General features: G+C 33.1%; 1 protein-coding gene across 5 annotated transcripts in view; it reads right to left on the reverse strand.

Annotated features, from left to right (window-relative positions):
* UBR3 (ubiquitin protein ligase E3 component n-recognin 3) overlaps nucleotides 1-12,342 on the reverse strand; it is a 267,500-nt gene that overhangs the window by 221,022 nt on the left and 34,136 nt on the right. For 3 of the 5 annotated variants that reach the window (XM_031960483.1, XM_031960485.1, XM_003763950.4), the window contains exon 3: nucleotides 8,862-9,020. In XM_031960483.1, coding sequence (XP_031816343.1) covers nucleotides 8,862-9,020 — 159 coding nt within the window. Of the gene's footprint in view, nucleotides 1-6,283; nucleotides 6,457-8,861; nucleotides 9,021-12,342 lie in introns of those variants that run through there. The other 2 variants (XM_031960486.1, XM_031960484.1) reach the window with 2 other exon arrangements.

Raw genomic sequence — 12,342 nt, forward strand, 5'->3', positions numbered from 1 at the left:
GATCAAAATAACATTTGAAAAGGAGATGTACACACACACACACACATTATATATATATATATATATATATATATATATATACACAATTGTATATATATATATATATATATATATGTAAAATTATTAATAGCAGCTCTTTTTGTGGTTGTAAAGAATTGGAAATTGAGAGGATGCTCATCAATTGTGGAATGGCTAACCAATTATGTAATTGTGATGGAACAGTACTATGCAGTAAGAAATGAAGAGCAGGAAATTTTCAGAAAAAGTTGGGAAGACTTACATGAATTGATACATTGTGAAATAAGCAAACATTGTACACAGGAGAACATTGTACACAGTAACAGCAATATTATATAGTGATTAAGTGTGAATGACTTAACTAATCTCAGCAATACATCAATCCAAAGCAATTCTGAAGGACATGATGAAAAATGCTATCAGAGAAAGAACTAAAAGAGTCTAAATAGAGACTGAAGCATACTTTTTTTAAACTTTATCATTCTTGGTTTTTTGAGTATGTGTTTTCTTTTGCAACATAGCAAATATGGAATTATTTTGCATAATTGCACACATACAATCTCTATCAAATTGCCCTCACGAAGATAAGAACGGAAAGAGAGTGAGGAAATTCAAATTTTTTTAATGAATTTTTTGAATTGAGAAAAAAGCTAAAATGTAAAAAAAATAAAAAATAAAAGCCCATACTGTTGAGAATAAACAAAAATAACAAAATTTAATGAATTATTTAAGAAAATTATTCTTATAAGAATATCAACTAATACAAAATAAATCCAATACTCATTAAAAAGTTTAGCTTAGTTTATATTCTTAATTATAAGAATTACATTTATTTTTAAAAGAAAAAAGTTCATTATGAATAAATTTCAGAAAACAAGGAAAATAGTGACTGACAGAAAAAAGAAACCAAATAAAGTTTAATAGAAAGGGAAAAATACCTGATTTCCTTTAATTGTATTAATAATACTTAATAAATATATTAAATAAATTTTTAAATACAATAAATACCTGAACCTAGGCCCAATGTCTATTCCTCTGGGTTCTCAGCTAAACAAAGTATAGGCACAGGGCCAAACACAGGAAATTATTCTAGAGGAATCAAGTTTGTATTCAAACCAAAATATGTCAATTTTTTTCTTAGATTATGAGATATGTATTAATCTAAATTATCTATTAACTGGTCAATGATACCAATAACTGAACTTTAATCATATTAACATTGACTCTGCTCATATCTACTATGGAAAATTAAAAATACCAACAATAGTGATCACCAAAAAAGCATATAACAAGAAAGTCATAAATCAGGAAGCCTAAAGTGAGACACCCAATAAAATTTTTCAAAATACCATTCCATTTGTAAATAGCTAGACAAACAATTAAGAGTTAAAAAGCACCCAAACAAAAGAAAATTAAGTAAAAGATTTTATATTAATACCTAAAAGCTCAGTTCAGCCAAAAATTAATTTCAAAAGAGCTAAAAACCTGACTTTTCTAATAGCCACATAACCTTCCTCAACAATAGTTTTGGGCTATATGCCAACCACTTGGTTAATTATATCCTAACAAAGTCATTTATGGGGAAAATGTTTTATATTTTATAACAAATAGCATCATAAGTTCTTGTTCTATTTTATTCCTTGCTAGTTCTAAAATCAAAAATGAGGAGAGACTAATTTTATTTCTGAGCCTTTCTGCACAGCAACAAAGAATGAGAATAATAATAATAACAACAGTAACTGACATTTATAGATGTTGTTTCACTTACTCTTCATAACAGCCCACTGACTGCAAGTAAAAATTATTTCCAGGAAAGCTAAATGATTTGTTCATGGTCACATAGCTAGTAAATGTTAAGAATGATATTCAAACTCAAGATTAGCTCCTCTCCCATTATACAACTTCCTCTAAAAGCCAAGAATTCCACAATGCTAAGTAAAAAAAGCTTGTAGAGCTAAGAAAAGATGATTAGACAAAATCTTTCCAAATTTAAGCAAGATAGTTACTGCTATACTAAAGGTAATTATGATAAAGTTTACAAGTTTTATTGTTAGTTGCTAATTTCTGGAAAATGGGCACAATAGAGAATGATTTTAACCAAGGTGCATATATGATTTGTGGGATTAAACCTAAGTAAACATGATATATATACAAATTTTGGCATCATAAGAATAAGTTTAGGTTTACAACTTTTCCAAATATATCTCTCTTAGTTTACTGAATCTAAACTGCTTAAGATACTTATAAGGCTTTCAAAATATGTGTTTGCATATTCTTATTTTCAGTTTTTTGATTATATTAAATTTTAATGAAGGAGGGTATAATTAAATGAGACAAAACACTAAAGTTCATTCCTACAAAAGAAAAGCATAAAGAAACTCAGAATTTCAGTTGGATAGGACCTCAAAAGCCATCTAGTCTAAGAGTATCTGAAAAAAGACTCTCCCATATAATTGACAAGAGCAAGACCTGCATTTGCTTAAAGTTCTCAACTAAGAGGTAAACAACTGCCTCCAGAGGTATTTTGGAGCAGACCTGCTTGTCAGAAAGCTTTTCCTTACTACACATTTAAGTTTGTCTCTGCAGCTTTCATCTATAGCTCCTTGTTCTACCCTCTGGGGTCAAGGGAAATAAGACTATTTTCCATATAACAATATTTCAAGTGTTTTAAGACAACTATCAACTCTCCTCACCCCCAAATTCTTATCTCTTTCAAACAATATTCATATGGAATGATCTTAAAATTCTTCACCAAGTTGGATCTTAAAATTCTTCACCTTCTATGCACACTTTTGAATTTATCAATGTCATTCCCAAAATGTGGTGCCCAGAACTTCATTTAGTACTACAAATACTGTCTAATCAGGGCACAGTAATCATACTATCACTTTCTTAAATATAGAAGCATGTCACAATTATATGATCTAACATTATTTTAGCATTTTTGGCTGCTATATTATGCTGCTGACTCATAATGAATCTAAAATCTATGAAAACTTTCTAGTTATTTTTCATAAATTGTTGTCTAGGGGAAGGTAGGTGGTACAGTGGAGAGAGCACCAGCCCTGAAGTCATGAAGACGTGAGTTCAAATCTGGCCTTAGACACTTAACACTTCCTAGCTGTGTGACCCTGGGCAAGTCACTTAGCCCCAATTGCCTCAGCAAAAACAAGTAGACAGATAAATTGTTGTCTGTGAAATTTATTTTTAAGCTCATTAAATTTCAACTTATTAAATTTTATATAATCTTCAGAGTACAAAGATTATTCTGAATCCCAATCTTTCATCTTTGATGCTAACCACCCCTCCCAGCTTAATAATAATATAATTATCTGTGCTTTTAATATTTTTATCAATGATTTATTTAAGTAGCCCAGGGCCAACTGTAAATCACTGAGACATATCACTAGAAATCTCTTCCAAATTGACATCAAACTATTAATAACTAAATTAGCTATTAAACCAATTCCAAACCCATGTAACTATACTATAATCTCCTTCAATCTTTTCTATAAGAAAAGCATAAAATACTTTGTCAAATGCCTTACTAAGATCTAGGTAAACTATTTAATTTCCTAATCCACTTACTCACCTAGTAACTGTGTCAAAAAAAAGATAATGAAGATACCTGGGGATGGCTTGTCTTCAATGAAGTCAATGATATGGCTGAGTTCACTCCTACTTTTTGAGGATGTTTACCAACAAAGCAGTTTTTTTATGAAATATTATAGAATTTTACTAGGAATTAAATTCAAGTTCATTGGTCTATAAAATGTGATAACTTCACTGTCTTCTTTTGTGTGTGTGTGAAAATCAGTACATTTTAGCTAATCCTACAATGCCTCTCCTATTTTTCCATAATCTTTCAAAGTTCAATGAGACTGACAAGGCAATCATGTTTATACATAGCAAGGCAGAGGTATAGTTGGTCTGGTCTAAATAACAAATTCAACAGGGGTAACTTGGCATTCTCTAATTTCTTACTTGGAGATATCAATTCCACATCAGTCATTTTTATTCTGTCACTTTTCAGTCCACGATATCCATTCCCTATTAGTTATTTTTATTCTGTCACTTTTCAGTCCAAAAATCATTCTCCCTTGCAAAGAAAACAAAAAAAAACAAAACCAAGAATTGGGCAGCCTTGCTTGCTTTTAATTATCTTATCATCTGCTGCTCCATACAGAGCAGCAGTTCTTTATCTTTATTCCAAGTTTCATCTTTTCCTAAAAAATATTTTTAAAAACCCTTTTGGTTATCCCTGACTTTCCTTGACACTTCAATTCATTCTGAGATTTAGCATTCCTACCCCAATTACTGTAGGCCTATAGAACACTTCTGTAGTTGGTCTTTCATTGGCTTCCATGGATAACATCTTCTGTATGGGTTGTTTTATTTTTGTTTTTAACTTTCTAAATTGTTGCTGCATTCCCTGTATATATAAACTACGTTGTTCTCTTTAGAAAACTCCACTGTATGACCCTGGGCAAGTCACTTAACTCCCAACTTCCTCAGCAAAAAAAAAAAAGAAGAAGAAAACTCCCCTTTTGTCACCTCATCAGAATTTGCTCTATCTTAAGAATTTTATTCTCAAAGACTTGCTATCAGTCTCTTGGGAAGACTTCCTTAATAAAATTTAAGTCCATTAAGATTCCACCTGGTTTTTCTCCTAAAATTTTTAGGTGCCTCAGCTGTCCCAAGATTCAGACTAAATGTCTATTTATTCCCATTTTTCCTATTCTATTCATAAATTCTAAGATAGCATAGTCAACTACACCCAATATCACCTTAATTTCCATCCCGGAAATCAAATCTTCTATATTAGCAAGCACCTGATTCAGAACAGTTCTCTTTATTGTTTCCCTTATTTTGCAAGGTATAAAATTTTCACTAGGAAAAGTCAAGAAATTATTAGCTACTCTATTTTTGGTTGATCAACCATCTTTTTCTTTTCTTTCTTTCTTTCTTTTTTTTTTTTTTTTTTTACTGATAATTAGGCTCAAATTTGTAGGATCTGTCACTTAGGGTTGCAGCTTGAAATCCACTGCCTTTTGGAATATACTATTTCATTCCTTTTACTATGTTACTCAAGCTTCTTTATATTTGAAACTTTTTCTCCTGGCTGGTTGCAAAATTTGCTTCTACTGGAATTGTTAACTACTATATGTCTTGGAGTTTGTAACCTATGAATTTGTCATTTGATGATTTTATTAACCATGATGAGAAATTCTGGACAGGTTTCTTTTATTTCTTGTATCGTGGTATGTAGATTCCTTGATAGGTCATATTTTTCTGGGGCAGTAGAAGTAATCTCTGTGGATTCCATCTTCAAGGTCAATTGCTGTGGCTTCTACAAAATTCATGTATTCCTTTAACACTGTTGCCATTTATTGTCATCTGCCAGATTTTTTTTTCCACTTCAATGTTTTTGTATTCTAAATCGATTACTCTCTCACCTTTTTAGAGAAATTCTTCAACATTAAAATTCACTTTTTCCTAATCCACTTATTTCTTAATTTTGTACTGAGCATTCATTTTTGGAATTAAAAACTCTAATTTATGACCTAAATTTATTTTTAATTTATATCTGATTAGTCTGATTTCATTTGTAATTTTTTTCAATGAGCAAAAATCCACCTTCTCACCCTCCTGTCTCAACCTCCCACTCTCCAATTAAGAGTAAAAGAAAAACACAATTCCTGTTAGAAGCACTTATCCTCAAGCAAAACAAACTTCCACATTGGCCATGCCCCCCAAATAAAAAATGTATCTAAATCCTTCACCTTATTATCAGGACATGGGTAGCATTTTTAATTATCAGTAAAGTTCTCTGGAATATGGTTGATTATTACACTGATCACAGTTCCTATGTCTTTCAAAGTTGTTTCTTTTTACCATATTGCTGTCATTGTATAAACTGTTCTCCTGGTTCTATTCATTTAATTTTCCATCAGTTCATACAAGCCTTCTCTGGTTTCTCTGAAACCTCCCCTTCATCATTTCTTATACCACGATAATATTCCATCACACTGAGAAACCATAACTTGTTCATTCATTCCTAAATTTGTAGGAGCTCCCTAAGATTCTTATTTTTTGACAACCTCAAAAATACCTATAAAAATTTTCATACGTTCTTAAGAGTTTGTTTTGCTTAGGACTATTATCTCCTATAACTCAGATATCACTGCAACTTGATGGGATGAGACCTAACACTGAACTATGCTTCTAAACATATATGCTCTTCACAGGTCAAAGAATGTCTAACCTGCCATTTTGGTGGTCATTTGTGCCTCCTGTGCTGTTTTTGGCCAAGGGAGAGCTCCAGCCAATGACTGGATATCTGCAGTCCCCTCCAGCATTCCTATATCATGCCTCTGTTCCAGGTTTGTGATCTGCTTCCCAACCTCTTCATCTAGTTCTTCTTTGTGTCCAAGTGCCCTAAAGTATATTCAAATAATACTATCATTTCTATTTCTGCTTTCACTGATTTCACCCAAATATTCTCTATAGTTTACCTCCTATAATTCCTACATTTGTTCATATGAGTATATCTTCCTATGGTACAATGCTAATCTACCCATACTTTTAACCTATTCTGTTCTTTTTGATAAGGTATATCAAAGATATATAGAGATATATTACAATCAAACTATTAAATCTCACCAATAAAACTTGCATCTATATATTATGATTTCCATTGCATCTCAATTGTTACCTATACTTTGATTACTTATATATAAATGTCTTAAAGTTATGTGTTTTATTCCATAGTACTTTTGTATCCTGTATACTTCTGGGTGTCTTAACTACTATTATTCTCTCTACATTGTAGCTATGCTGTACAATATCCAGCTCAGTAGATAGGAAGTTTTCTTCTGATCCCCTGCTCCCTGCCTTTGCTTTTACATTTAAAGCCTTTTGGATTAGATTTGCAAAGCTCTATTCAAATATATTCTTACCAATCCTTGTTATAGATAATCCATCCTTGGCCAGGAACCTTTCATCCCTATACTTTAAACCATGGTCCAGAAATCCAAATCTCCTTATCAGACATCTTAAAGAGCTGTTCACTTAACAAATCTTTCTCTCTTTTATTGCTTCACTTAGTAAGTAGCAGTGATGAAAATATCACCTATCTCTTTTATCTTCAATTTCTTAATCAAAATTTAAGAATGTCATGCTAATGAATTGTATGTTTGTTGAGGCAGTATCATTTTGCCCTTATAAGCAACCAAAAGCCGTAAGTAGTCATTAGGTCATGAAAATTTCTCTTAGATAAACTGCAAATTTCTCCCTTATTATTAACTATTAGTTGACCCAATAACTCATACTTTTCAACAGTCACTAACACTAATTTCTTTTTCTTCTTCCAACCTTCAATCTCTCATCTTATGGTACTTTCGGACCCATATTAACATTTCTTAAAGAGTACAAATGGTCATTTCATTCTCAGAGTGCCTAATTCCCTTCTCTTAAACAAGAGACTAATATTTGATTCTTATCAAAGTGTTACGTGACCTTCAATTCCTTTCTCCTTTGTGACATGTTTCTGTTTTCCACTCTCTGACACAGGTCAAGAGTCTATTTCTGCCTATTTAGAGGTTCTTCTTTTCTTTTTTCTTTTAATATTAAATCCCTTCTTCCATTTTTTTTTCTTTTTTTGCTGAGGCAATTGGGATCAAATGACTTGCCCAGGGTCACACAGCCAGAAAGTGTTAAGTGTCTGAGATCATATTTGAACTCAGGTCCTCCTGACTTCAGGGCTGGTACTCTATCCACTGCACCACCTCGCTGCCACTCTTCCATTTTTTAAAAGCAACTTTTCATTCATTCAGATAATCTGGAAAGTAAAGTATTTATTTTATCTTTAAAGAAGGAAAACAACATGCAATATAAGCATAGTCACTTGGCTTTGGGGAAAATATGAACAATGCACACCCAATGCAGGTCAGTATAAAATTCTTCATGCTCTCCTTAGTTCTAGAAAGTGAAAAACTAGGTTTTTGTATTCCTTACTAATAGCTCCTCTGGAAAACTGCTACAGCAAACTTCTTGGCAAGTCCTCAAATCCAGAACTATATTATTGCTCCCAATTACTTTGAACCTTCTTAACACTTTGAGAACAAAGCCTAATTTTCTTTCTTTCTCTCATTAGCTTCTTACCTTGTCTTAACATGTTATCTTACAAATTATCTTCCCTCAACTCCTTTACTTCGAGTCTTTTGTGGCATAGTACAAAGAGGACTCTCACTGGAGTAAGAAGATCTGAATTCAGCTTCTACCTCTGCAAATTACTATCTGTGTGACATTGGGCAAGTCAACTTCTCTAGACCTAAGTTTTCCTATAACTTGTTCATCCATTCCATGCAAAATAAGATGATTAGAGTTGAAAGGTTTTAAGGTCTCTTCCAGTTCAAAGTCTAAGTTTCTATGGTGCTTCTCCTCTAAATTCTCAAGGAGTTCCAAATTTACTCTCCCTATATTCAATCTACTACTTTATAATTTCAAAGTTCTTCAACATCACTTTAACAATTCTTTTTCTTTTTCTTGTTATTTATTTCAAGTCCTCCTCCCGCCTTTTCCCAGTATTCTTCCCCAGAATCTGGAAGTAAAAATACATACATAGGAAACAAGCTTATTTCTCATTTTAAACGTTAGCATGAATACAGAGCTTAAGAGAACTAAAAAGTTCATCAAGTCATAAATGAGACATGATGGTTCTCAAATTCCTAATAATCTTTTTCTGCACACTTAGTTATGCTTATGTTCAATTTTTTTTAAGTGAAAAGATGTGATTTTGTTTTATTTATAAGACATCATCATACTCTAATTTTGCAACTCACCAGAACTAAGATCTTTGTAGTTTTGCTGATTTGTCAAAACCTGGGTAAGAACAGATCGCATCGCTCCTCCCATTTTAGTCAAATCTTCCAAAAAGGAAATTTGGGGTCCCAATAACTGAAGGACTTTGTGAAAGTCTTTTTCTGATGGTACATCAACTGCTGAAAAACAATAAAGAGGTTTAAAATATTTTATAATATGCTATATACAGTAATACATATATACAGTGCGTATAGTACAGTAGTATAGTACATATAGTACAGTAATACTATATATAGTATATATAATATATATAGTAATATATATACAGTACAGTATTACATTCAATACACTAATACAGGTAAAATACTCTTATCTCTGGTTCATTACTGTTTATAATAGCAAGCTAACATTAGGAAGTGCTTTAAAATTTGCAAAGCACTTTACAAATATAATCTTATTTTATCTAAACAATTATTCCTGGAGGGAGGTGCTATTATTATCCCCATTTTACAGATGAGAAAACTAAAGTCTATCAAGGATCATACATCTATTAAGTCAGGATGGTCATTCTCAGGGCAAAGGAGTTAATAATGTAAAAGAATACAGAAGTTATTTTTTGAGGGAAATCAAGGACCAGAAATTTTGAGAAAAGCTTTAGCTTTAAAGCAGAAACAGATGAGAGTTACCCAAATATTCTTCAAACTACCACTGATCAACAGCAAAATTTTAATATCTACAAAATTGCAACCAAAAAGATCTTGAATACCTAAATACCAAAAAATGTATTTCCTTCCTCTCTATAAACCTCCCCTCCAAATCCTTACTCCTCCTCTTCAACTACTAATTTCAATCCCTTAAGTGCTGAGGACTACCTAGCTTAAGTTAACAAAGGCAGAGCAGTCTGATGTAGAAAATTCCAATATTTTACAAGTCAGTCAGTCAATAAGTATTTACTAGGCACCTATTTACTATGTACCAGGCACTGTGCCAAGGTCTGGGGATATAAAGAAAAGCAAAAGATAATCCTTGCCTTAAAGAATTTCATAATCTAATGAGGAAGAAAATATATGAACTTAGAAAAAAAACAAACAAAAAAGCATTTATTAAGTACCTACCACGTGTCAAGCACTGTGCTAAGAGGTGAGGTTACAAAAAAAGTGACAAGGTAGTCCCTGCCCTCTAGGAGCTCACAATCATTATAAAGTGAAAAATAAAACATAAAAAGCACATGGGGAGAAGGAGAGGTTACCTAGGATGGGGCAAATTTGGGAGTCTGACAACCAGAGTGAGAATGATCTGAGGGAAATAGGAATTTCTGAGTTGATTTTGCCTTAAAGAATGATGATTTTTAGAAATGAAGAAATCTGGGAAAGCAGCTAAGTAGAAAATGATGAAAAGTGTTCCTACTTGAATCAAAGACGAGATCTCAGAGGTCTATTTCCACTCTCCAACAAGGAGTAAGAAAGGACCTATGGGACAATGGGTGGTGAGAAGGCATGGGTTTACAGGATAGATTTCATCCTTCAGATGAGTTTCTGAAGATGATAAAGTCCAAGAAAATAGCCAGGTGAGAAAGGATGAGAACTCCCTGGCTGTCATCTTTAAAGAGTACAAGATGTGGGAGAAGTTCTCCAATGTCCATCCTCTGCCTCTTTTGGTCAAGAGAGGAGAAACAAACTATGGGTAAGGGGGCAACTATGTACAAAAATTATATTCAGGATAAATAGGAAATAATAGATTGAGGAAAGACACTAGAATTAAGCGAGATTAGGAAAGGCTTCCTATAGAAGGTGAGATTTTAGCTGGGGCTTGAAGGAAGCCAGGAGCTGAGAGAGTTTTTGTTTGAAATATAGCATAAAGCCAAGGTCACTAGAATTCAGAGTATGTAGTAGGGTTTGAGGTATAAAAACAATGGGGATAAGGGAACAGGTTAGGAAGGAGTGGACACAAGACAGAATTTGAATTGAGAAACTCTGATTTAGAAAAAAGCCATGAAATACTATATAAGGAGAAATGGCTCTAGCTGCGCCAAAGAAAGAAAAAAAAAAATTAGGAAAATTGTAGGCCAAATCTAGAGAACTGACTACAAGAATATTCTTGTCTTTAAAACTTAAGTCCAAAAGAAAAGATTTTACTTTTTCAATGACTAAAAGGCTGAAATAGCGCTGATGCTGAACTATGAGTGGAATTAAAAACAAACTAAGTAATAGAGACAACCATTAGAAAAGTGGTTATGTTAACCTTTAATATAGAAACCATTCTGACTATGCTTCCAACTAGTATTGTGACTTAGAATCTCTAGGTCTCAATTTTCTCATCTATCCTAGATAGAGCCTCAAAATCATGTCTGATCATTCCTTCTCAAGTCTCTTTTGCTCATTTTCATCCAGATCATGCCCACTCACCATAGGCATATCACAGAGTTTTTCTGTCCTTCATTTTCTCCCTGTATACTAATTCACTTGATGACCTCATCAGCACCCATGAATACAGATGACTTTCAGATCGATTTATCTATCCTTAACCTTTCTGCTGACCTCCAGTCTAGCAGCTCCAATTGCCTTTTAGACATCTCAAACTGAATGTCCAGTATTAACAGGCTCCAAACTCAACTCGTAACCTCTTTTCCTCTTCAAACCCTCCCTGCTTCCAAATTTCCCTATTATTGTGAGAGAGCACTATTCCTGTAGGCAACCAAGCTCAAAATCTAAGTGTCATCCTCAACTCCTTACTATTTCATCATATTCAATTAATAAGATTTGTCAATTTTACCTTTATAACATCACTTCAATATACTCCTTTCTCTTCTCTAATACTGCCACCACTCTGGTACACTCATCTAATTAATGGACTACTGAAAGAGTGCTAATTGGCCTGCCTGTCACAAATCTCTCCCCATAAAAATAATTTACCTAAAGGAAAAGTCCAAGCATATCATCTCCAAGTATGTCACTCAAAAAATTCTAGTCTCTATCACCTAAAAAGATAAAGTAGAAAATCCTCTCTTTGGCCTTCAAAGCCCTTTAGAACTTAACACCACACAAGCACCCCCAATTTTCCAATCTGCTAAAATCTTAGAGTACCATTACCACTACTATTCTTCAATCCAGTGAAACTGGCATCTTTACTGTTTCTCAATGAGGATACTCCATGTCCTGCCTCAGACATTTTCACTGGCTGTTCCTCATTCTAAGAATACTCTCCCCCCAACCATCTGGCATTCCTGGCTTCCCTTAAATCCCAAATAATTTCCCATCTCCTACAGAAAGCCTTTTCCAATGCCTCTTAATTTTGGTGCATTCCCTCTGATCATTTGCTCCCCAAAGGTAAGAATTACCTTTTGCCTTTTCTTTTTTATCCCCAGAGCTTAGTAGAATGTGCCTGCTACATGAAAGACGCTTAATATTTAATAACTGATACTGAAATAGATTTTGTAGATTTAAACAACTATGTATGGTAGAATAGTAGTGGTGATGGTAGTGTATTTTATGTATCCTAAAT

Source organism: Sarcophilus harrisii, chromosome 3 (assembly GCF_902635505.1).
Source record: "Sarcophilus harrisii chromosome 3, mSarHar1.11, whole genome shotgun sequence".
NCBI classification, from domain to species: Eukaryota; Metazoa; Chordata; class Mammalia; order Dasyuromorphia; family Dasyuridae; genus Sarcophilus; species Sarcophilus harrisii.